Source organism: Staurois parvus, unplaced genomic scaffold (assembly GCF_062004578.1).
Source record: "Staurois parvus isolate SC_StPar_1 unplaced genomic scaffold, SC_StPar_1.0 ptg000012l, whole genome shotgun sequence".
NCBI lineage: Eukaryota > Metazoa > Chordata > Amphibia > Anura > Ranidae > Staurois > Staurois parvus.
The window spans coordinates 9,103,296-9,130,527 of record NW_028317808.1 but is presented as its reverse complement, the minus strand read 5'-3'; the positions used below and the strand labels follow the sequence as shown (position 1 = coordinate 9,130,527).

Below are 27,232 nucleotides of genomic sequence, written 5' to 3'. Positions count from 1 at the left end.
GAGCGCCAAACGCGGAGCGGAAGAGCGAGATTTAGCGCTGGCTGACCCCTAAAGGCGAGGAGGTGGAAATGCACCCAGGCGGTGCCGCTATACCATTCGCCGGAAGGTAAGGGCGTGATCGATGAGCACTGTTTTATAGTATAACAATTGTATTATAGATCTATATACATTAAAGATGTTTATTTTACTAGGGTGAACTGGCCTGCCAGTAATAAAGATGGCCGCTCTGCTTCTTCGGGAATCTTTGACCTCAGCACGGGCACGGGCTGTGCGTTGCTATACAGCTCCAAACATCAACACAGGCAGAGAGGAGAGGTTGGAGGACTGTGTGCAGATATGATCATCTTCAGCCGTAGGGCCCAGGAGAAACTTCTGTCCTTGGTAAGACCTGGGGACTGTATGCTGTGTGTCTCCTGATTTATGAATAGTAATAGGATCTGATCATTTTATGAGGGTGCTTTGTATAATAATAGTATCCTCATGCTGACCTGCAACAGTCTCAGATTGGGATATACTGTACTATAGGAGGCTATGGAGATGGGTTTTGTGCTTGGGTTGATAGGCAGACACAGCTTACATTTCACATCATTCCAAAGGTGACCATACACTGATGGCAGATCTAAAGGAGATTGTATAGTGTATGGTCAGCTTTAGGTCATAATCACCAGGGTGTACCGATTCATATGAAGGGCTTTTTTCACCAGCATGTGATGCACAGGTATTCCATGCAGTTCGCCTGTTCAAATTATTATATTATTATTACACAGGCTTTATATAGTGCCAACAGTTTGTGCAACACTTTATTATACACAGGATTTATATAGCGCCAACAGTTTGCGCAGCGCTTTATTATTATACAGGATTCATATAGCGCCAACGGTTTGCGCAGCGCTTTATTACACAGGATTTATATAGCGCCAACAGTTTGCGCAGCGCTTTATTATTACACAGGATTTATATAGCGCCAACAGTTAGCGCAGCACTTTATTATTACACAGGATTTATATAGTGCCAACAGTTTGTGCAGCGCTTTATTATTATTACACAGGATTTATTTAGCGCCAACAGTTTGCGCAACACTTTATTATTACACAGGATTTATATAGCGCCAACAGTTTGTGCTGCGCTTTATTATTATACAGGATTTATATAGTGTCAACAGTTTGCGTAGCGCTTTATTATTATACAGGATTTATATAGCGCCAACAGTTTGCGCAGTGATTTACAAAATGAAGGTAGACAGTACAGTTACAATACAATTTGGTACAAGAGGAAACAGGGAGTTCTGCTCATTAGAGCTTACAATCTAGGAGGAAGGGTTGAGTGATACAAAAGGTAATAGCTGTGAGGGATGAGCTGATGGAGGAAATAAAAGGCAGTTTACTAGTTAGAACCAGGATAGGCTTCTTTGAAGAGAGGTTTTCAGGGATCATCTAAAGGTGGCTAGATTGGGAGATAGCTGGACATATTGGGGTAGGGAGTTCCATAGGATGGGAGAAGCACAAGAGAAGTCCTGGAGGCGAGCATTGGAGGAAGTGACTCGGGAACTAGAAAGCAGGAGTTCTTGGGAGGATCGAAGAGAGCGGTTCGGTTGATGTTTTGAGACCAGATTGATGATGTAACTGTGGACAGAGTTGTGGATGGCTTTGTAAGTTGTTGTTAGTATTCTGAATTTTATTCATTGGTCCAGTGGAGTGAATGGCAGAGACGGGTAGCAGACACTGAACGGTTAGTAAGGTGGATGAGCCTCGCAGCAGTATTCATGATGGACTGGAGGGGGGATAGCCTATGGAAAGGTAAGTCAGTGAGGAGGGAATTGCAGTAGTCCCGGTAAGTGGCTGGCTGCATTAGTCTCCACACACATCCTGGAGCATACATCCACGTGAGTCTGATGCATTAGGCCACATTCACACTTGTGTGACTTGTCATGTGACTTTTGGCTACATAAAGTCGCATGACAAGTCACAGCCTATTGTTTTAGTGGCACCTGTTCAGATCTATGTGACTTAAAGTGTTACTAAACTGCGGACCCTGCATTCACTATATCTGGTCTCCCACAGTACACAGAAATGCAATTATTTTAGTAAATATAAACTGCTAAATACCTTTTCTCATCAGCAGTTTGAGCAGTCTTGGGGCTTTTATCAGTGTCCAGCAGAACACATGTTAAAGCTTGAAGGAGGAGTTTTCCTTCTGCTCTAGGAAGATGCAGGACCCCTGACTTCTGTCTGGACAGTGCTGATTGGCACTGTGTGATCACATGCACTCTCCCAAGAAAAAAAAAAACCTCTCTAGCAATACACACCAAACTGAGCATGTGAAGAGTGACCCCACACAATATGTCTTATCAGGAGATAGGAGGGGGACACAGAAAGAAGGGGAGGATCAGAAACAGCATTTTTACACAATGTAGAGGATTAACCCCTTAGTTTCCACAGTAAGTATAACAAGCATGCTTTACTGCATACGCAGACTGATTTTACTGTTGTGGATTAAATGACACTTTAACCACTTGCCGTCCAGAGGATTTACCCCCCTTCCTGACCAGGCCATTTCTTGTTTTACGGCGCTGCGTTACTTTAACTGACAATTGCGCGGTCATGCAATGCTGCACCCAAATGAAATGTACTTTTTCCCACAAATAGAGCTTTCTTTCGGTGGTATTTGATCGCCTGTGCTTTTTTATTTTATGTGCTATACACAAAAAAAAATGACAATTTTGAGGAAAAAAACTATATTTTTGACTTTTGACTATTAAACATATCCAATAAAAAATAAAATGTTGTTACAAATTTAGGCCAAAATATATTCTGCTACATGTCTTAACAATAAATCCCAATAAGTGTATATTAATTGGTTTGCATGAACATTATAACGTCTACAAATGGCGGTATATATACTGGAATTTTTATTGATTTTTTTTATATACTAGTAATATATATTATTTATATACTAGTAATGGCGGCAATCAGTGACTTCCAGTGGGACATTCCAGGCATTCTGACACTGGGGGGAACTGACATCCCCAGTGACGCTAATACGGTGATCAGTGCTAATAAAAAGGACGGACACTGTAATAATGATACTGGGCAGGAAGGAGTTAACATCTACGGCAGTCAAAGGGTTAACTGTGTGTTGGGGAGTGATTTTATTGTGTACTGGTTTGTGTTTTACTAAGCAGACCTGCTGCTTTCTATCTCCTCTGCTGTGCAGAGAGATAGAAAGCAGCATGTCCATGCTGATAGGCGAGAGATCTGTGTTGTTTACACACAGATCTCTCCCCTCTCAGCTTTGCCGACAATCACGAGTCCCGGCCAAAAAGTGCTGGCTGGAACCCAGTGATTGGCATCCTCAGGAGCCAATAGCAGTGCGGGTAAGGTGGCGCACACGCATGCCTCCTACCCGGAAATACAAAATCACATATGTGATTTTTGCCCAGCGAAGCTGCCCTGTAGCAGTACATCTGCTATGGTGTGGCAGGCAAGTGGTTAAAGTCAATTCATTAAAGAACACACACATTTGTTACTTATCACCTGCCAGCAGACAGTCAGTATTTTAGCAAAGTACAAAATAACAATGAGGGCATCTCTGCACTGGCCAGTAAATTTAAAGTATACAATGTATCAGTGTAGAAATATTCTGCTGTGAGCTCAGGAATAAAAAAATAAAGTAACATTTCACCAGAGGGAGATTGTTCTGTGAGCCCTGGTTCACACAGGGTCGACTTTGAAATCTTCGAGTGAAGTCGCACGATTTCAAAATCAGATGGCATTGCGACTTTGGGTGCGACTTCATAGACATCTGTGCAACTTTATGCACAGATGTCTATGCAAGTTGCACCCCAAATCGGGAAAAGTAGTGCAGCAACTACTGCAGAAGTCTGAGTCGCACCGATTAGGACAGTTCCATTGTCTGTGATTTGTCATGCGATTTGAACAATCAGATCGCATGACAATTTGTATCAGTGTGAACCAGGGCTTAATGAAACCACACTAGAATGTTTTAACTATTTCATAATATTTATGTGTGCATTTATTTCTTCTTCATTTATTTTTAGTGATAAATATCGCTTTCAGTAAATAGCGCGTGCTTTTTAGTGAATTGATTATTTTTCAGATAAATACTGTATGAATTATTTTAACGCAAAAAAAAAAAATGCGGTATTTATCTCTAAGTGAATTGACTCCATGTCTCTTCTGCATTGTTTTTTTTTTACATGCCTGTCCAACCTGTACACTAAGCTGCACATATATTTCACCAAGATGAATTAGTGATGTAATCTTGGCCTAGCCAATCAAAAAAGCCTTAAGAATGGAATGCAGAAGAAGAATGGCTGAAGATGTTAGTGGCCATCTAGGGAGCTTCTGGACACCACATCACTGGACTGGAGGCAAATATAGTTCCACTGTAAAAGGGAAGTTCACCTTTTAGCAAAACATAACACATGTACATATTTTTGTAGGAACAAAGTGTGCATTTATTTATTTTTTCCTACAGGAGTGTGCAAAGATTTGGACCCGTGATCAGTGGATCTTACTCTCCCTCCAGCCTTGTGCCCATACCTTTGTATGGGCTTTCAGTTAGGGTGAATGGACTATGAGTGTACTGATCAGTATGCTCATAGTCTTTTGAGAACTACAAGCCATCTGCTGCAGTGGAAGATGGGACTTGTAGTTTCTTCATTCACAGAGCTCTGTAAATGAATAACGTGGTTGTGTGAGTGAGGCCCTGCGAAGCTGTGCTGATTTTAACCAGTTGTCATCCGCCCAATAGCAGTTTTACTGCTACAGGGCGGACTCCTTGTACAAAATTACGTATATATATGTGATCTGTGCTCCTGTCGTGATCGCAGGTAGGGATGCACGCGTGCTGACCCGGCGGTGCTGTGATTTGGTGCTTCACCACTCAATCAGCAGATTCAGGCCAGTGATGTTTTGCCTGGATCTTCTGAGTGATCAGTGCCCTATCACAGATCTTCCTGTGCCTATGTTTACATTACACAGGTACAGTGGGGATCGAAAGTTTGGGCACCCCAGCTAAAAATTTGTATTAATGTGCATAAAGAAGCCAAGGAAAGATGGAAAAAACTCCAAAAGGCATCAAATTACAGATTAGACATTCTTATAATATGTCAACAAAAGTTAGATTTTATTTCCATCATTTACACTTTCAAAATAACAGAAAACAAAAAAATGGCGTCTGCAAAAGTTTGGGCACCCTGCAGCATTTATAGCATGCACTGCCCCCTTTGCCAAGCTGAGACCTGCCAGTGTCATGGATTGTTCTCAGTCATCGTCTGGGAAGACCAGGTGATGTCAATCTCAGAGGTTTTAAATGCCCAGACTCATCTGACCTTGCCCCAACAATCAGCACAATAGGTTCTTCTAAGCAGTTGTCTAGAAAACTGAAACTGAAAATAGTTGACGCTCACAAAGCTGGAGAAGGCTATAAGAAGATAGCAAAGCGTTTTCAGATGTCAATATCCTCTGTTCAGAATGTAATTAAGAAATGGCAGTCATCAGGAACAGTGGAAGTTAAAGCAAGATCTGGAAGACCAAGGAAAATATCAGACAGAACAGCTCGCAGGATTGTGAGAAAAACAATTCAAAACCCACGTTTGACTGCACGATCCCTCCAGAAAGATCTGGCAGACACTGGAGTTGTGGTACACTATTCCACTATAAAGAGATACTTGTACAAATATGGTCTTCATGGAAGAGTCATCAGAAGAAAACCTCTTCTACGTCCTCACCACAAAAATCATCGTTTGAACTTTGCAAATGAACATATAGACAAGCCTGATGCATTTTGGAAACAAGTTCTGTGGACCGATGAGGTTAAAATTGAACTTTTTGGCCGGAATGAGCAAAGGTACGTTTGGAGAAGAAGGGGCACAGAATTTAATGAAAAGAACCTCTGTCCAACTGTTAAGCATGGGGTTGGATCAATTATGCTTTGGGGTTGTGTTGCAGCCAGTGGCACAGGGAACATCTCACGAGTAGAAGGAAAAATGGATTCAATAAAATTTCAGCAAATTTTGGATGGTAACTTGATGCCATCTGTGAAAAAGCTGAAGTTAAAGAGAGGATGGCTTCTACAAATGGATAATGATCCTAAACACACCTCGAAATCCACGGGGGATTACATCAAGAGGCGTAAACTGAAGGTTTTGCCATGGCCTTCACAATCTCCTCACCTCAACATAATTGAAAATCTATGGATAGACCTTAAAAGAGCAGTGCGTGACAGACAGCCCAGAAATCTCAAAGAACTGGAAGACTTTTGTAAGGAAGAATGGGCAAAGATACCTCAAACAAGAATTGAAAGACTCTTGGCTGGCTACAAAAAGCGTTTACAAGCTGTGATACTTGCCAAAGGGGGCAGTACAAGATATTAATTCTGCAGGGTGCCCAAACTTTTGCAGACGCCATTTTTTTGTTTTCTGTTATTTTGAAAGTGTAAATGATGGAAATAAAATCTAACTTTTGTTGACATATTATAAGAATGTCTAATCTGTAATTTGATGCCTTTTGGAGATTTTTCCACCTTTCCTTGGCTTCTTTATGCACATTAATACAAATTTTTAGCTGGGGTGCCCAAACTTTCGATCCCCACTGTACATGAAATGATGCAATCTTCTCTCCCTACAGCACATTCCGTTCCAGAGAGAGAAGAAAGCAGATCCACGTGAGCCAAAGCAGCACACATTTACAGTAAAATTCCAGCTAGGTCACATTTAACCCCCTGATCGCCCCCCAGGTAACCCCTTCACTGCCTTGTCACCAGTGTCATTAGTACAGTGTACAGATTTTTTTACTGACCACTGTATTAGTGTCACAGGTGACTTTAGCTAGCATTAGCGTCAGATTGCCGACCACTACATCAGTCATCACATCTAACTGTCTGATTGCCAGGAATATGTACACAAACACAGTAAACCTTCATTCCTAGTATAGTGTCTGAACAGATCAATATCTTTGATCAGATCAGAACTATACCAGTGTTCACAATAGTGTAACATCCCCAAAAATGCAGCATTAGTGGGATCAGCCCCGACACCTGCCAGCACCTGCGTTTAGCCCCTATGCTTAACCTCCCCCCCATTCTCCCCTAGCAAGTGCAGTCAGTAGATCACTGTCACTTGATACATTGCACACAAAACTGCAGGGTTAGCAAGATTAGGCCTGATCTCTGCTTTCACTAGTAGTGTAGTGGTTCAAGCAGTCCCTGACAGCCAGGTGCTCTTTTTCCTGTGAGTCGCACTAGGTACCCATAAATTTAGTGGTCATAATGTCCAAACATAAGGTACTCTAGTGAAGAGGCCTACAGGATTCTGACCATGTAAGAAGAGAGTGAAGGGGAAGCCTCACTGACAGAATCGGGCTCAGAATAAGAACCTGTAGACAGCAGTGGCACCCTGACAGATAGCTCAGACGATGGAGAAGAGGTCCCTGCTAAGGTCAGGTGTACCCGACCCCATTACCAGGTTGCTCAGATGTTACAATTGCATGATGACTCTTATATGCAGCAGAGTGCGAGTATTAGTGCCGCTCTACCTTTTGGTGAACTGGCAAGCACCAGTGGCCTAGTACATCCTGGTCTTTCACATACCGGCACTGCAGTATCACTTGGTGACATAGCGAGTCCCATAAGTGCAGTACAAGGTGGTGCGGTGACGAGCACAAGTAGTGTCCCGCAGCCACCAAGAATTCAAACACAGGCCCATAGAGCCCCTAGTGTCATTCCAGATGTGCTTGCTATTCCTGATTGGCAGCCCACAAATTCTGCACCACTCATACTTCCCCGATTCACTGCCCAACCCAGAAATTTAAGGTGGAAACAGCAAATGTAACTACTCCCCTTGATTTTTTGGAGCTGTTTTTCACGGAAGATCTGTATGGATTGATTGTGGATCAAAGCAATTTATATGCACAACAATGTATCGCCGCCAACCCAAATTCAAACCTTGCCAGACCATTCGCATGGAAACCCATTAAGGTTTCCAAATTTAAAGGTTTTTTGGGCCTAACCCTCAACATGGGCATTACAAAAAAAAAAAGAATTGTGGTTGTACTGGTCCACAGACCCAGTTCACCATATGCCCGTGTTCTCTGCTGCCATAGCCAGGCATAGACTTTGATAATATAATGCGATTTATGCGTTTCAGTAACAATATACTCTGTCGTCCTCAGGGTGTCTCTGAATATGATATGCTCTACAAAATTCAGCCCCTCCTAAATCACCCGAATCACAAATTTGCAGATATGTATACTCCCCAGCAAAGCATATGTGTTGATGAGTACTGTATCTCATTAATTTTTCTGGCCTCCTTGCATTTAAACAATTTCTACCCAGCAAGGTTGTCACTTAAATGATACATTACTCACATATGCCATGAGTATATATGGAATGATTCCCCAAAATACATTCTGCTACTTCTCCCGAGTATGGGGGTACCACGTGAGAGACGTTTTGGCAGTCTAGCCGTGTACAGGACCCCAAACTCCAATAAGCCTCTTCAGGCTTTTAAAGGGCTTTATTTCATCATTACACTTCATGACTACCTATCACAGTTTCAATGAAACCCAGATCCTAAATGATAGGGGAGTGTCGGATTCTGTCATCCCCATCATGTTGGGTGCTATAAAGGAAGTTTCTAGGAACATTTATTACAGAACCGGGAAGGCTTACATTGCCTGGTGTGAGGTTCACAAATGCACCCACAAAAGTGTGTGATAGGCAGGATTCTGTTTCTACAAACAGGGTTGCAGAAGAATTTGGCTGTTGGTAACATTAAGGGCCAGGTTTCAGCATTCGCTATTTTTTTCTCCAGAGGCCCAGTGCTTCTAACGCTTTGGTCTGCACTTTTTTACAAGGAGTAATGCTTATGGCTCCTCATGTCAGGTTGCCTTTGTGTCCTTGGGACCTGAACTTGGTTTTGGAAATTTTGCAAAAATCACCATTTGAACCTATTGGAGATATTCCACTGGTCCTGTTGACTCGTGAGGTATTGTTTCTAGTGGCAATCACTTCTGCGAGAATGGTGTGAGAGCTGGCAGCTCTATCTTGCAGATAACCATTTCTGGTTTTGCATTATGATAGGGTGGTTTCGCGACCTCATCCGTGCTTTCTACCAAAGGTGGTTTCTGGTTTTCATCTCAATCAGGACATAGTTCTGCCTTCATTCTTTCCTGGGCCTTAGTCAGCAAGAAAGAGATCTCTGCATACCTTGGATGTGGTTCGTGCTGAAAAAAAAAAAAAAAAATCTTCCATGGACTAAATATGCCTCTGAGAAGATAGCTTAGGCCAGGGGTGTCCAAACTATGGCCCTCCAGATGTTGAGGAACTGCAAGTCCCATAAGGCCTTGCAAGACTCTGACATCCACAGGCAAGCTGTCTGCTTACCGAAAAGGGGTCATTTGGGAGTGTTTGTACTGCCCTGGCATTTCAGCACCTCAAGAAATGTGATGTGTAAATTCCAGTATCCATTCCATAGTTTGTAGACGCTATAACTTTCATACAAACAAATTAATATACAGTTATTGGGATTTTTTTTACCAAAGACATGTGGCAAAATACATTTTAGCCTACATTTATGCCAAAATTTGAGTTTATTGGATTTTTTTTGACAGAAATGAGACATTTTTTTTTTTTAATCAAAATTGTTTATAGCGCAAAAAATACAAATCCAAGAGGTGATCAAATAACACCAAAAGAAAGCTCTATTTGTGTGAAAAAAATAACAAAAATTTCATTTATGTAGAGAATTGCATGACCGGCCAATTGTCAGGTAAACTAGCGCAGCGCTGTATAGCAAAAAAATTATGTACATTCCAGTATCCATACCAAAGTTTGTAGACGCTATAACTTTCACACAAACCAATTAATATACACTTCCTGGAATTTTTTTTTACCAAAGATATATAGCAAAATACTTTTTGGCCTAAATTTATGAATAAATTTGAGTTTATTGGACATTTTTTACAACAGAAATGAGAAAATATATTTTTTTTCTAAAGTTTTCAGCCTTTTTTTGTTTATAGCGCAAAAAATAAATAAAAAAAAACTAGGTGATCAAATACCACCAAAAGCTCTATTTGTGTGAAAAAAGGACATAAATTTAATTTGTACAGCCCCGAATAGCATAAAAATGGTCAAGAAGGGGGGTAAATCCTCTGGAGGGCAAGTGGTTAAATGTGACATCAGCTGTGGGGGAGAGGTGGGAAGAAGTTGGAACATGTTACAGTCTAAATATGGCTGCAACATGTTCTAAAGGTAAACTTGAACTTTAAAGGGTCATGCACACGGACATAAGAACATTTCTGTAAATTTTTTTTTTTTTTTATCTCAGAGCATAATTCTAATGCAGCCAGTGTGTGCATGCACTTTCTGGCTTGTAGATTTAAATTTCAGAGCACTGTTTATGGATATTTAACCACTTCCTGTCCGGACACTTGTACCCCCTTCCTGTCCAGGGCAATTTTCAGCTTTCGGCGCTATCACACTTTGAATGACAATTGCGCGGTCATGCAACACTGTACCCATATGAATTTTTTACCATTTTTTTTAGACAGATAAAACATTCTTTTGGTTGTATTTATTCACCGCTGGGATTTTTATTTTTTTTGCTATGTAAATGAAAAAGTCCAAAAATTTTGAAAAAAAGTGTTTTTCTTATAAAATTTTGCAAATAAATAATATTTCATCATAAATCCTGGTCAAAATTTATTCCGTTATCTTTTTAGTAAAAAAAAATAAGCCAAATTAGTTTATAACCAAAAATTATAATTTTTAAACATTTTTTAAAATTTTTTTTTTTTTAATATATTTTTAAATTTGTTTTTACATACTGTCACCCTAGCAGTACAGTGTCGCCATGGTGACACTGTACTACTTGTGGGGGGAGATGAAGATTTTTTTATTTTTTTACACTGATTGCTTTTACACCCATATAGGATGTAAAGCAATCATTTCTCTTTCTCTCTGTCTGCATTCTTGCAGCCATTGAGAACTACTGAGTGAGCTGTGATTGGTCACAGCTTGTCACATGGTACAAGGCTGTTGTGAATAGCCTTGTACCATGTGACCTCTGTGATCATTCACAGATTTCACATGTAGTAAGCAATGATGTCACTTGTGACATCTTGCTTAATACTTTGCATGTGATCACTGATTGGCCAATCGGCGATCACATGATCGGGACCTCGTACAGAGGTCCCGTCCGACGATCGGTGTTTCACTGTGTCCTCCGGACACAGTGGGCACCGGATCGCGGTGCTGCGTGCTCCCAGGGAGCGCGCACAAGCAGGGTGCGGGGAGGCCGTTTATAAACGTCCACCCAACCCTGCAGTGCCAGCGTCTGGCCGGTTATATACAACGGCCGGACAGGAGGTGGTTAAAAAAATGTCCAAAACCTTCCTTTTGGAGAGTGTGTTGGTATAATTTACACTATACTCTTGTAAAGAGTCACCTGTGTCCTAGAAACATAGGATACTCAGTGGATTTACAAGCTTCTAGCAACCAATATTTATTTATTTATTACAGGTATATAGCGCTGTCATTTTATGCAGTGCTTTACATATATATGTTGTACATCAGTCCCTAACCCTCAAGGGGCGTACAATCTAATGTTCCTGACTTACATTCATATACTAGGGCCAATTTAGACAGGATCCAATAAACCTACCAGCATGTCTTTGGAGTGTGGGAGGAAACCAGAGAACCTGGAGGAAACCCATGCAGGCACAGAGAGAACATGTGAACTCCAGGCAGGTAGGACCAATTTGCGTTATACACATGTAAACATTAGCAAAACATTACAGACAGTTTATGGACAAGATTTCATGTAGGATCTTGCTGTTAGCAAGACCTTATGTAAAGCTATACACCCATGTGCATGAGCCTTTATAATGTACTGTGCTCCAATATACATTCTGGTTAAAGGTAAATCTGCATTTTCATCAAATGAGGATGATAAAACACTCTGAATCCAGAAGTGCAGCTTGGAAACTGTTTTTCTTTTTTAAAAATTAGAAGTCAGCAGCTACAAATACTGTAGCTGCTGACTTTTAATAAAAGACACTTAAGGCTCATGTACACTGCAGCTGCTAAACTGAAGTTTAGGAGCAGTTGTGCGTTTTGTTTCAGCAACCCCTGAACACTCCTTTATGTTTTCCTATGTGTCCATGTACACATTGTCGTTTACAGTAGTTTATAGGCAGTTGAGGTTACAGAAATTTTTTTAAAACACAAAAATCGCGTTCAGAAGTAGAGTTTACCGGTGTTTCAAATGCTTGTAAACACGTTTATGCGTGTTTGCGCTTAGACGCGTTTTTGGGCTGGTCCATATCCAGATGCTGTCCAATGCCTTTTTTTCTTCATCAAAAATGCATTCAAAGCCTTTTCCATGTATTCAAATGAACCTAGTACACCAGTGCAGTCCAGTTCCAGGTTTGCGTGCAGGAAAAATGGTAGAACGTGCCGCATTATTTCTGCACAGAACTGTACTGGAACATATCAAAACACAGCAAAAAAGCACAAGTAGTGTTGTGTGCACTGCAGAATGCATCTGGAGGCATTACAGGCATTACAGCGCTATGTAGCTCCTCCCACAGTGCCAAACATGGTTCACAAGCCACTTTTGCTACAGTTGCAACACCCATCAGAAAGTAGCGCTCTCTCTGCTTCTGCTCTCTTTATTTCTCACAAAATGTCTGAAATAGTTATTTATTTACTCTTTTTCAGTGCATTCTGGGCATTTGGGAGGGTCTCCTGATGTTATCTTTTAAAAACGATTCTAAATGCAAATGCGCATAAATGCTGATAAACACGGTAGATAAATGCGGATAAACTGACGTTTTTAACCTACATTTTACAGCATTCAGAAAAGTTTTTCAAACGCCCTGTGTACATGAGCCCTTACCTGTCCAAGGATCCAGCTTTGTCCTCACCTGGGTCAGTTCTTCTCCAACCTTCAGGTCCCTGGAGCCTCCATGTTGACTATGGGAAGCCGGCTGCGACTCCTTGCAGCTTCACAGCTGGCTTCCTGTGGTACTGCACTGTGAATGCCATGTTTCCCCAAAAATAAGACACTGTCTTATATTTATTTTTCCTCAAGAAGACACACTATGGCATATTTTCAGGGGATATCTTATTTTTATTAAGTATGGTACGTATGGTAAGTATGGGGAGCAGCAGCTTTATTGGTGTTTGTGGGGGATGAGAGAGACCCACAGACTGTTGCTGGTCAGTGCTGGGGAGTAGCAGCTTTACTGGTGTTTGTGGGGGGTGAGAGAGGCCCACCGACTGTTGCTGGTCAGTGCTGGGGAGCAGCAGCTTTACTGGTGTTTGTGGGGGTGAGAGAGACCTACAGACTGTTGCTGGTCAGTGCTGGGGAGCAGCAGCTTTACTGGTGTTTGTGGGGGTGAGAGAGACCCACAGACTGTTGCTGGTCAGTGCTGGGGAGCAGCAGCTTTACTGGTGTTTGTGGGGGGTGAGAGAGACCCACAGACTGTTGCTGGTCAGTGCTGGGGAGCAGCAGCTTTACTGGTGTTTGTGGGGGGTGAGAGAGACCCACAGACTGTTGCTGGTCAGTGCTGGAGAGCAGCAGCTTTACTGGTGTTTGTGGGGGGTGAGAGAGACCCACAGACTGTTGCTGGTTGGTGCTGGAGGAGAGAGACCCACAGTGCTGACTAAAACAGCAGGCACAGCTTTACTTCTTCCCCCTGAGGACACAATACGGTACCTAAAGCAGAGCGTCCTGCTCCTCACTTCACTGAGGAGACTTTTACTTTCACTTTCTATGTCTTCACTGTCTCCCTCTATGAATCAGCTTGCAGCACGCACAGAATGACCGGGAGCCGACCTTGTTGATGGGGCTGCCCGTAACCTCTCCGTTCTCCTCCGAGATAGCTGCTGTCACAATGGGGGAGATGAGAAGGGCTGCCCTTCCATCACTATGTCTTATATTCGAGGCATGGCTTATATTGCGCAAATGCTTAGAAATCCTGCTATGGCTTATTTTATGGGTATGTCTGATTTTCGGGGAAACACGGTAGTTCCGCAACCTTTTCTGACCTGTGACGGAGAACTTTCCTTTTTAAGGCGAAGTTGCGCTTTTAATAAGTTTTCTTTTTTTTTTCTTTTTTTTGTCCATTTATCTTTGAATAGAACATCTTGATGCTTCCCACGCTCAGACATGGTTGTATTTGCAAATTGCTCATGGATTCCTGTTTTTGCATACCTTTTATTGATTTACCCATGTAATTTGATTAATGCTGAAATCGGAACTTCACTTTCTCAATCAGCATGGTCTATTTTTAAACCTTTTGCTGCCAGCATTAGTAAATAGATATGAATGTATACATTTACTTGTTAGTATTATTATACAGGATTTATGTAGCGCCAACAGTTTGCGCAGTGCTTTACAAAATGAAGGCAGACATTACAGTTACAATACAATTTGGTACAAGAGGAAACAGAGGGCCCTGCTCGTTAGAGCTTACAATCTAGGAGACTTGTTTTAAACTTTATTTTTTTTTTAACATTTCCTCAGTTACTTCCTAGTTTCCAGACCTAAGCAAATTATGTCATATACCTCAGGAGTCTTCAGGAGGGTTTTTTTCAGCCAAGCACACCCTCCTGCCTACATGCCTGAGCTAAGGGCAGATGACTTCCAGGAAGTAAATGCTACATGAATCATCTGTCCTTATTGCCATCTGCCATGGCCAAAATACAGCATGGAGACATGGATAGATGGAGGAGTTTGCTTTGAATATTAAAATGAATTAAATAGTGTTTGTGGTTCTCAGATGCAGGGTAGTTCCGCTTTAAAGTGGACCATTTCCCCAGAAGCAATAAAAACACAGTTGCATGTAGCTCTGTATGGTTAACAACAAAGACAGTACACCCTTATGTTGAAATCCTGTTTTTAGATAAACATACAGTATTGGGGGGAATTCAATAAAGCTGCTGGGCTACATTTCTGTCATTAATTGCTCTTGTTAATGTGTTGCACCAAATTCAAAAATCATCTGCAACTGTTGATTCTGACATTGACTCGTGTTCCACATTTAGGTCATTCTGATTTGCTCCACTTCTATACTGTGGTGCAATACCTGCACCAAATCCAAAATAAAACCGTGATAGTTAATATATTACAAAAGTTGAGCTAATTAAGACCAACTGTCTTTTGGCATACAGAGACAGATTTTGCAAAAGTGTCTGGCATACGTTCGAAAAGTTGTGCAGCACGCACAAATTCAAGTACAAGTTTTAGACAGGTACATTGTTTTGGTGCATGCTGTGCCACTTTTAGAACGGATGCGAGACACTTTCGTAAAATCTGTCTGTGCCAGTCTTTCTGAATTAAGAATTATCTTCTGTACTTCTTGAGGCATTGGAACATAGCCCTGGCCTCATAGCTGCCTCATGGGAAGGCTACATCAACAGGGCCTTCAAGGGAGCTCTCACAGCTAAACGGCAAGATCTTGCAAGATTTTCTAAAATCCCACGAGATCTTGGGATAACATCTAATGTTTATATGTTGCTTTGGCTTTGGCACCAAGAGTGTTGGGTGGTGTAAAGTCATTTTCATTGCTAAAGCCATGGCAAATTGTTAAACAAAAACCAATTATGCCAGATCTCTGAAAGTGCTTGCAAAATATCTGGTGTGGATGTCATCTATGGGCTAGCCAAAGAAGAAGCCATCTACAGCTGATGTGTCTTTTTTGCTTTGTTTTTTAAGGACAATGGTTTCAGAGAAAGGCAAGGTGAGCTGAATGCAAGCAAGACGTGTATATTTAAGCAAGTTGCCTTCTTTTTATATGTTCATATGTAGGCAAAGGTCCACTTTAACTACAGACGAAACCATTTTATATTGCTTTGGATATACTTGGGGAAGGGTAAATACTTATATTTTTTTTTTTGTGAGCAGACTCCTCCTCATTTCCTGACCCCTTGACAACTGGGCAGAAAATGAACAGATTAGTTGTTACTGGGACAGAAAACAATAATAATCTAACAGAGGTTCAACTCTTCCCCATTTCCACTGAAAAAAATGTTTTGTTGTAGAGATTTTCCACCACTCCCTGTCCCAACCGGGAGTGAGGGAAATATTTCCAATGAGGTTACAGACTGCAGTTAAACCGAGATGGGGTCTATCCATGCCCCACTCCACCCACAAAAAAAAAATTGGCTGGAGTTGGGCTTAAAAAGTTATTAACAACTTGTGAAATGTTTGATACAGAACTTCTGCTTTGTGGATCTTCATTGAAACTGATTTTTCAGGACATATGATTGTTTTTACATCTTCTTGAGCTCTGATATTATTATTATTATTATTATTACATCGAGTTTTTATAGTGCCAAAGGGTTTGCTCAGCGCTGTCCAATAGAAGGGGGGGACAATACATGAAACAGTACAGCAACAACAAACAGCACACGAGGAGTTAGAGGGCCCTACTCTTTCGAGCTTACAATCTAGGATATTAAAAAGTTATTAACATCTTGTGAATGTTAAGCCAGAGAATGTATGCATTTTATAAAGATCTAAATATTTCATTTTTTTTCCCCTAGATTCTCTTCTGCATTGTGATAATTTCTTGGGGTTTTGTGCTATATGCTGCAAGACTTTCGGCTCTATGGCAGTTGCAGGCCAAATACCCAAACAAACTTTTGAGCTGACACCACTAGGAGAATGGGGCGCCTGCTGTCGTCACCTTGATGCAGATGAATGATAACCCCTGCTTCCACCACCCTACATGGGGCAATACCACAATCACTGAAAATATTTTACAGAAAAAATGACCTACAAAATCAGTAACATGACATCACTTTCATGTCTTGGACTTTTTCGTATCCAAAAAACTGCAACTGACCTAGTCCTATTTGATACAGAACTTCTGCTTTGTGGATCTTCATTGAAACTGATATTTCAGGAGATATGACTGTTTTTACATTTTCTTCAGCTCTGATATGGAAATGCCTGTACTAAAAATGAATGCAAACTTTTTGTAAAAGAAACACAAAATTATTTTTATATATAAATCTGTGTCTTTAAAAATGTGTCATTTATTGGACATGGTATGTTGGGGTTGGCCATTATATGTTGCGAATTGGCGGGATGCAATTATGTACTGTACCTTGCAACAATTTTGGCACCTAGAAGGGTTTGCCCTCTCAGAATATTAGAATGACAGTTGCCTCAAGCAATAAACCAAAAGTTTTTAGTTTTCTGTGATCTTCATTGATGGTGGTGGCTGATTCCTTCCTTCTGTTCCTCTACTGCAGGAGTGCCTAACTCATGGCTCGTGACCTCATGCTCTGGGATGGCAGGTCAGCAAGCCCAGGTTGGAGGTTGCCGATCCGCCAATCTGGCATCCCAGAGCATTATGGTGTATGGAGCCAGCAGCGTAGGAAGCAGAAGCCGATGCTCCCTCTTTAGCACTGGGTCCTGTCCCAGACAGAGTGATACCAAGTGCACTTTGCCTGGGACCTTTCTAGCAGCCTGGAGAGCAATTGTAAGCAGAAGCTAGAAGAGAAAAAGGTCAGTTTTTTTTAAACATCACATAGTTTTGCAATGGCCATATTAGCACATTTAAAAAAAGATTTTATTAGGCTGTTTTCACGTGATCCACAGGTGCAGCACGGTGCACCTGCGGGTTAGCTGCACTGAGCCATAGACTTCTATTATATCCTGCAGGTTTGGTGCACAGTCTGAAAACGCACCAAAACTCCAGAATAGGAGTATAAGATGAAGAGCTGGCGACTTGTTCTCCTGATTAAAAGTACTTTATTCATAAAGGGTACTGTGTGCAAGTAAAAAAAAAAACCTTATAGCCATAAAACAACTCAGAACAAACCTATTTAAATACTAGACACAAAGACAATCTTTGTAAAACCTCTCACTGCACATGGCTCCATCAATTAGATTAATTAGTCCATTATCCATCAGGTGTCTTGGATGTCATTTGCTGATGGGAGGAAAACAGCAAAAGACATCTATAAGATAACAAAATATGAGAAAAGTAAAAATAAAACAATATACAAAAATATAGCTGTACATTCCAGATAGAAAAATTATGAGCAGGATACTTCTATATGATGCATAATAAAGAGAATAATTGCCATGCACTGTAAATGTGTATATGAGAGAAGGGAAAAACGTATAGGAAAAACCTCCCCAGTAGTGCAGGAGATCACATTTATGATGTTTGCCACAATAGCGATAGGAACCAGTAACTGAAAGACAAGTTCCGTTGTTTTGATGAAAATGGACTGGGGGATAAGATATTCCCCAAAGTGCAAGAGCATCTACTAGAAAACCTACAACCCCATTGCAGAATGGATGCATACAGTATGGGCAAACACTTCCTCACAATACTAGTGATCTGCCTGTATTCCTTTGAAAGGGTAGTAACAAATGTAACAGGTTTAGTTGTCTTAGAGGGGTTTTCATTTTTATTTTTATCTTTGGTTAGTGTGTCTCTCTGTCGGCCAGAGGCAATATATTTCCCCTCTTTATATGCCAGTCTTTATATCCTCGTTCCTTCAACTTGACTATAGAACCTTCCCTCTCAAAAGATCCAGGGGTGGAACAATTTCTCCTGGCTCTAGCAAACTCACCCACTGGCACTGCCCTAATAGTGTGTTCTGGGTGATAAGGTGAAGCCAGGAGAAGGGAATTTCCTGCAGAAGCTTTGTGGAAAATATGAGTATCTACTCTGTCTGTGGTGGAATCCCCTGTCAAAGTCACATCTAAAAAGTTGATAGTGGCCCTCCCAGTCTCATGAGAAAATTCTAAATTTAGTGTATTGTTATTAGCAAATTTAACAAATTCTTCTAGGGATATGTCAGTGTCGGTCCATACAAAGATCAGATCATCTATATATCTAGCATACCAAGCAATGTGATTGCCATATTGGTAAAGTGGGAGAAGAGAAAAAGCTCCTCCCACCAACCCATATAAAGATTCGCCAGTGAGGGCGAAAACCTTGCACCCATACACACACCCTGGCATTGCAGGTAATATGTCATCAAAAACAAAGAATTTATGTTCTAACAGAAAATGGACCACATGTACCAAAAATTCTTTAAGTGTTGGTTCATAGCTACTATAGTGAAGCAAATGGCATTGCAATGCCTCAATGGCTAGATTATGTGGGATAACACAGAGTATAGAGAGCTGACATCCATAGTGACCCACATATATTTCTGCTGCCAGTTTATATTATTCGCCTGAGCCAGTAAAGAAGATGTATCTTTAACATATCCAGGCAATCATCCTATCAAGTGCTGTAGATATTTATCCGTCCACTCTCCCAAATTCTCAGAGGGATCCAATCCCTGCCACTATTGGGCGTCCTTTCACAGGTATATCATTTTTGTGTACCTTGGGCAGGTGATGGAATACAGGTACAAATGGGTGCTCCACTGTGAGATATTCTACTAGTTTGGTAGTAAAGACCCCCAGATCCCTGCCCTGGTCCAATAAATCTGATAACTGGTGTTTAAACAATGTAGCTGGATTCCTCTTCAGAGGACGGTAGGTGGTGACATCCTGTGACTGTCTACGGGCCTCCCCCCTATAATCTTCAGAGGAGAGTATGACTACTGTACCCCCTTTATCAGCTTCTCTGATGACTATATCAGTGCAGAATTTTACCTGTTTCAGAACCATTCGCTCTGAGCGACTTAAATTATCTTTTTTAGGGGGTGAAGTAGCCAATACTCTCCCATGTTATATCATGAGTTCTCTCTCCACCACACTCTGAAAAGCATCTACAGCATTACTTCTCAAATTTATAGGATAGAAGTATTTGTCTATTTGTTACCTCTAAGCGTTTTGTCTGTGATGTCACCATAGAGTCCACCTGCTGATTCTGAGAGCAGCTTGTACAACGATGATTTAACAACTAAATCAGAGGGCTTGAAGCTAGAAAAATCATGAGAAGTTACAGACTCCGTATCTGAAGCAGAGGTGGAATCTGGTGGAGAATTAGAATCCATAGCATCAGAAAAGTGTTTTCTCAAAAGTATGTTACATGTAAATTTATTTCCAACTCAAATTGTTGAAAGCACATCAAAATGTAAAACAGGGGGGAAAGGATAAACCCATAGACAGTAGGGAAACCTCAGATGAATATAGTGGAATATGTAAGGTTTTTTACCAAAACGCGTAAACTGCTGTAACTTGCACACTGTACCCTTTATGAATAAAGTACTTTTATAGGGAGCACGAGTTGCCGGCTCTTCACCTTATACTCATATGCTTTTCAAACTGCCAAGAAGACACTGTAAACTTTGGAGCACCGTTGGTCTACCTCCAGAGGAAATCAACTTCGGAGTATATTTTCGTCTGAAAACTCCAGAATGCAGGAGTTTTGGTGTGCTTTCAGAAAGTGCACCACACCTGCAAGATATAATAGAAGTCTATGGCAAAGCACAGCTAACCCACAGGAAAGCCGTTGCAGTGCCAGTAAACTGCATTGCATCAGTGTGAAAGCAGCCTTATAGGGAACTCAGGACAGTAAGTGCTGTTTTACATTTGCAGATTGGGGGGTGGTAAAAACCCATACTTAAGACATGTTTTTACCATATGGGGGTGGCATATAGAGGAACCGATCTCCTTTTCAAGATTTTGAAATTTTGAACCATTTCATTGTAGCCCATGACTGGTTACCAGATCACTTAAGGTGACATTAAAGGCAATTAGAAAAACAAAAAAAGAAACATGTCAGTCTTACCTGCTCGAGGCAGTGGTTTGCACAGAGCAGCCCTCATCCTCCTCTTCTCGGGTCCCCCGCCGGTGCTCCTTGCCCCTCCCTTCTGCTGAGCAAGCAGCTTGCTATGGGGGCACTCAAGCAGACTCACTCCCATCTATTTACACAGAGCTGTGGCTCAGCCCCACCCCCTCTCCTCACTGGCTGAGATTGACCACAGCGGGAGCTAATGGCTCCGGCTGCTGTCTCAGCCATTTAGGGTGAGGCTCAGGTAAGTATTAGGGGGGCTGGGGGGCTTCTGCACACACAAGTTTTTTTTTTTTTTTTTTTTAAATTCATGTATAGAATGCATGAAGGTAAAAAACCTTGAGCCATTTCAACCACTTTCAGTGACCCTTGCTATTGAAAAAGGTGAGCACCCCTGCTCCACTGCAATGTTCAGAGCTTGTCTATGAACTGTTCTCCTTGGCCGTCTATCTGGGGTGCATTTTCTATTAATTGTTTTGGAAGATCCAAAACTGTCACCATAATATGGGCAGCAGTAGATCTCAAGTGGGTTATTTTATAGGGCTCTATTTAATCACAGATGAACCAGGAAATTCAAATCACAGTTATGTCCTAGTTGTCACAGCAAGGCTGTGAATGGAGGAGGGGTACCTGTCAGGTACCTAGAGGGGAATAAAAACAGAAAGTGGAGCATTAAGTGTTTGTGCTACTTCCAAAAAAAAAAAAGACAATGATATGACACATATTCCAGGAAAGTTGATATGTTTGCCATACTAATCAGAATCTTTGTTTTGTTTTTCCAGAATATTAAACCTGTTCGGTCATCATGGGTAACAATTCATTTTTTCATTTTTCATTTTTTTTTTTCTCCAGTTTTCTTTTTTTTATATATATAATAAGCCCTCCAGGTCTGACCTATACTTGTACCTTGCAGGGGATAATAGGCATATAATGTAATCTAAAGAAGCAATACACATCCTTTAATTACCCCGAACAACATACATAAGTGAGCTGTGCAGATTTGCCTGGAGCTAATTTTTATAGCAAGGTATGGTAAGAGTTGTGTACTTTGTCCTGTCAGCTGAAAGATGTGTTTGTTGTGGATTTAGTAAACTCCGAAGGTTATAAAAGAGTATGCTCTCTTCACATGTGGCACATTAGAAAGCTGTAGTGCCCTTAATTTTTAAAGGCACTAAGAAAGTACCTTGCCAACACACAGTAATGCATGACCATGTTAAAAAAAAGAAAAAAAAAAAAAAGTACATACACCTTTTTTTGGTGTACTAGGAAGCTAATTTAAATAAATGGGCTTTCTTTAATGCAACACACTTTGACATGGAAAAACGCAAATCATCAAGTCCTGAATGCCCCAAGATTGTCCATTGTCAGGCATGCATAACTAGGTGAGAAGACTAAATACACTGCTCAAAAAAATTAAAAGAACACTTTTTAAACAGAGTATAGCATCAAGTCAATTAAACTCCTGGGATATTGATCTGGTCAGTTAAGTAGCAGAGGGGGTTGTTAATCAGTTTCAGCTGCTTTGGTGTTAATGAAATTAAAAACAGGTGCAGTAGATGGGCAACAATAAGATGACCTCCAAAACAGGAATGGTTTTACAGGTGGAGGCCACTGACATTTTTTTCCCTACTCATCTTTTCTGACTGATTTTCACTAGTTTTGCATTTGGCTAGGGTCAGTGTCACTACTGGTAGCATGAGGCGATACCTAGACCCTACAAAGGTTGCCCAGGCAGTCCAACTTCTCCAGGATGGCACATCAATAGGTGCCATTGCCAGAAGGTTTTCTGTGTCTCCTAGCAGTCTCAAGAGCATGGAGGAGATTCCAGGAGACAGGCAGTTACTCTAGGAGAGCTGGACAGGGCCATAGAAGGTCCATAATCCATCGGCAGGACCGGTATCTGCTCCTTTGTGCAAGGACGAACAGGATGAGCACTGCTAGAGCCCTACAAAATGACCTCCAGCAGGCCACTGGCGTAAATGTCTCTGACCAAACAATCAGAAACAGACTTCATGAGAGTGACCTGAGGGCCCAGTGTTCTCTAGTGGGCCCTGTGCTTACTGCCTGGCACCATAGAGCTCAATTGGCATTTGCCATTGAACACCAGAATTGGCAGGTCCGCCACTGGCGTCTTGTGCTTTTCACAGATGAGAGCAGGTTCACCCTGACCACAGGCGACAGATGTGAAAGGGTCTGGAGAAGCTGCGGAGAACGTTATGCTGCTTGTAACATCATTCAGCATGACCACATTGGTGGTGGGTCAGTGATGGTCTGGGGAGGCATATTCATGGAGGGGCACACAGACCTCTACAGGCTAGACAATGGCACCCTGACTGCCACTAGGTATCAAGATTAAAATCCTTGGACCTATTGTCAGACCTTACGCTGGTTCCTCCTGGTGCATGACAATGCTCGGCCTCATGTAGCGAGAGTATGCAGGCAGTTCTTGGAGGATGAAGGAATTGATAACATTATTATTATTATACAGGATTTATATAGCGCCAACAGTTTGCTCAGTGCTTTATAATATAAGGGAGACAGTAAAATTACAATACATTTCAGTACAGAAGGAATAGGAGGGCCCTGCACATGGAGCTTACAATAACATTGAATGGTCCCCACGATCACCTGACCTAAATCCAATAGAACACCTCTGGGATATCATATTTCAGTCCATCCGCCGCCAGGTTGCACCTCAGATTGTCCAGGAGCTCAGTGATTCCTTGGTCCAGATCTCGGAGGAAATACCCCAGGACATCATCCGTTGTCACATTAGGGGCATGCATACAAGCAGGTGGGGGCTATACAAACTACTGAGTACCATTTTGAGCTACTGTAATGAAATTTAAGCAAAATGGATTAGCCTGCTGCATCAAAGCTAAACCACAGACAGATATACAAAGAACACAAATGCAACTCTGTATACCTTAATAAATGTATTTTTTTAAATGCAAATACCTGAATTTGACCCAGGCTGGGAGACAGAATGCAGCAAAAGGACCCCGTCAGTTTGCGCTTTAGACGTCTTATGCTAACAGAAAAAATACTGCTAGGAGGAGAGAGCAGAGTGACAGAGAGATAAGCTCATTAGTCTGCTGTTTCTCCTATCACTGTCCAGTCACAGTCTAGGGAAGAGACAAGACTTGTAAGCTGCACACAAAAGAGAACCTGTCAAAATGAGGTTTATGCATAAGCCTTAGAGATCTGAGGTCAGGTCCATAAAGTGGTTCTTCACTCTGTTTGAAAAACATTAAAAGTCAGCAACTACAAATACTGTAGCTGGTGAAGGACACTTACCTGTGCAGAGATTCAGCTCTATCCTCACCTGGGCTGGTTCTTTGCTGGTCTACAGGTACACAGTGTGTTTAATTTGACAAGCCAGCTGGGAATCCTTGCAGCTTCACAGCTGGCTTCCCACTGTGCATGTGCGAGCCGCACTGTGCTGTGTGAATGGTTTTTCAGTCTGTTGGGACCTGTAACATGTCCTAGAAGGCTGTGGGCCAGGATTAGGGGTGCCCAACTTGTAGTGGAATTGCCTAGGTAATCCAACCAGAAGTGGGAGCAGGTATGTACCAAAATTAGGTTTTCCCTCCCCCTCCCAACAAAAGTTAGAAGAAAAGGTGAGGAGAACATAAAGCAGAGCTTCTCCTTAAGGGTGAAGTTCCGGTTTAAGTATAATTCAGAAAGCTATCACTATTATAATAACATGCAGTGTAGGTGGTGCCAGAAAATGTATTACTGCTGTGCCTTGATCTGAGTTTTAAAGAGACAGTGTCATTACAGGGTAATTTTTACCTAATTGGTCACCTGTAAAAGAAGTGTGAATATGCTCAAGTTTCTGGCAGTAGAAGTAGTAGTAGTGGTAAATTGGCAGCTTTTCAATACCCAAGTCGCTAGAAAGTTCAGTACATTCATGCTTCATTTAGACGTGGGATATTGTGTAAAAATGACCTTGTGGTGACAGGGTCACTTTAAAGCAGACTGTAAAATGCAAGGTCCTCTTAAAATCTCATCATAGAGATCAGCTTTAAAGTACAAGGAAAAATTATAGGGATGAAACCGAATGAAAGTACCTTTCTCCCAGCTTCTGTTCTTCAGGGGATGACATGACTCTACTTTTTATGAGTACCAAAGAACACCAAGTAGGCCAAATCACATAAGATATTACAGTGTAGTGGTTGAGTGCCTCTTTGTAAGATTTGGGGCTATTCAGTACTCCCCAGGATCTCATAGGACAGAGCACGATGTCATCCTCACCTAGGCACTGTAATATTGAAATAAAGGGCAAAAGGTGGGGGAAATGTAAGTATATTTAACAACTTTCTTTCCTATGTGTTTTTTTTTTTATTTAAAAGTTGCCATTGATGATGGGATAGGGGGCTACATACATTTTAAATTAAGCAGGCCTTGCATGAACCATTGATACACATAGAGCTTAAAGAATAACTAAACTTTTGTATGGTTATTTTTCCCCAATTATCTTCCAAGACAGCAACTTGAGAGATTATTTTTTTCCTCCCTCTACATGAAACTCAAGCCAAAAAACAGTGAAAATCCCTCCCAGCCCCCTCACCCCTCAGTTTAGATTGTGTTTCCTACCACCCAGGAGCATCACATTTGCTATTTTATGCTGATGGTATAAAGTGGTCCTCCTGTTGATGCAGATCTGTTTGTCTTGACATGGCCTTCTGCCTGGATCGAACACATTCAAGTTGGAACCTGCAACGGTGAGTTCTTCGGTCCTGGGGCTTGGTGACATAACATTGGGGCAGTTATTTTTCTCACATGCAAAGCTGGAGTGTTTTTCAAAAACAGGGCTGCTTACGAGGCCTACCTTTCACATTCAGAAGCTGGAAGTTCAGTTCCATTAGTCACTCCCTTCGGTAACCCACCTTGGTTATTCTGATGGAGGAGGTTAAAGTTGAAGAAGTTATTTTCTCTTCTGACATCTTTGTTCTCATAGTTCGGGGAATTTTATAACCTGTGAGTGAGAGACTCTGCTATTCTCAAGAAAGGGGGTCATTTAGTGGTTGCAATCTCCTGCACCAAAACATTCAGATACATAAGTAAAAGTTATAGTATCCAGGGGCGACTAGCTAGATTTTCTATTTTTACCTTCACCCTATTTCAGGTTGTCTGACCTGCCATCCTCTCTGCTAGAACCCTTCACACATTTCTGGCATAGCTCCTCTCTGCATGAGTCTTTGCACTTATTCCACTCCAGGAAAAGGTTTAGAGTTTTTCTTTTTTTTAATCAGGGTTTTTCATGGTTTTCTTTCCAGAGAGGGGCTTGCTGCAACTCAACATTCCGGCAGAAGCTACAATCTCTGGGCCTGATATCCAGGACCAGGTTGTCTCTGGCCTGGTGTGTCAGAATTATATCCTGGAAGTTATAATGGGAATTCTTCAATCCATTGGTCTGGTAGATTCTCACAATGGTTGCCAGCCTGTCTGGCTTGGGAGGAGTCCAAGCCCCTCTTTTTATGCAACAAGCTTGGTCAACACTAAAATCTCATTTCCCATTTAACATTTTGGAGCCTAGAATGACTGGGTTATCCCTTTCAGAGGTGGACCTTTTGACTACAAATCAATAGACCAGGATTCCATTGGGCTATGCAGCAGCAATGGCTTATGTCGACCATCAGGGGAACCAGTGGTCTGAAAAGCATTGCATGGCAGATTCTGCCTTGGGCAAAGTTTCATTTTATAGGTTTGCCTGCTGTGCTTTTTCTGTTCTTGGGAGTTTAGCTGTCATCCAGACTCAAGAGTATGGTCTCTTCACCTGCACATGTTCTAGACCTTTGTTTCAAGTAAAGAACACTAAATCTGGACCTTTTGGGTTCCAGATTTAACAACATACTGGCCAAGTTTGTCCCCAGGTCCTCTTTAGCTATGACAAGGGATGCTTTGGTAACTCTAGAATCCTTTTTGCCGGTTCTACGCCTTTTTAATTATTTGATATTTCTTCTTTGCCTGCTTCATGGGATCAAGATAGAGGGTGTTTCAGTGTTTCTCTTTACACATTACCGACTCAGGCAGATGAGTACTTGGACCTCATCAGGCTCCTGCCAGATTCCCTTTGGGCTCTTCCTCATCGTCCAGGACTTTGTCTCAAGGATAGGTTTTTTTACTACTCTGCTTCTTGGTTGTGGCTTTCTCCACCTCACTGCTTAACCTACATATTTGGAAGTGGGTTTGGTTCTGTTATCCTTAAGCTGTAAAGGGTAACTTCGGTTACACAAGCCAATGTAATAGAATATTAGAAAATTACCTTTCCTTTGTCCTTGTCCATTTCTGATCATACTCCCGTTATGATGAAATTATGAGTAGGAGGAGGCCAAGATAAAACAACTATATGGACACTAAATGAAATGCTCATACTGGATCCTGAAGCAGAGAAAAGGTTAAGGTGAGAAATTAAACAATTTTTTGAGCTCAATGAGACTAAGGAGGTCTCGATGGCCACAGTCTGGGAGACACATAAA

At 41.5% G+C, this 27,232-nt stretch overlaps 1 protein-coding gene across 1 annotated transcript; it reads left to right on the top strand.

The window, feature by feature from the left end:
• The first annotated feature begins 11 nt into the window (after positions 1 to 11).
• Positions 12 to 17,245, top strand: TZMP1 (transition zone microprotein 1). Its single transcript, XM_089674754.1, has 3 exons — positions 12 to 106; positions 192 to 381; positions 16,576 to 17,245. Exons 1-3 carry the CDS (start codon positions 69 to 71, stop codon positions 16,681 to 16,683), a joined length of 336 nt encoding a protein of 111 aa, XP_089530880.1. The 5' UTR covers positions 12 to 68; the 3' UTR covers positions 16,684 to 17,245.
• Positions 17,246 to 27,232: the final 9,987 nt, after the last annotated feature.

Coding starts and splice junctions, on each gene's coding strand:
- TZMP1 (XM_089674754.1), top strand. CDS start 69: ATGCACCCAGGCGGTGCCGCTATACCATTCGCCGGAAG. Junction 107..191: donor GCTATACCATTCGCCGGAAG/GTAAGGGCGTGA, acceptor TTATTTTACTAG/GGTGAACTGGCCTGCCAGTA. Junction 382..16,575: donor AGGAGAAACTTCTGTCCTTG/GTAAGACCTGGG, acceptor TTTTTCCCCTAG/ATTCTCTTCTGCATTGTGAT.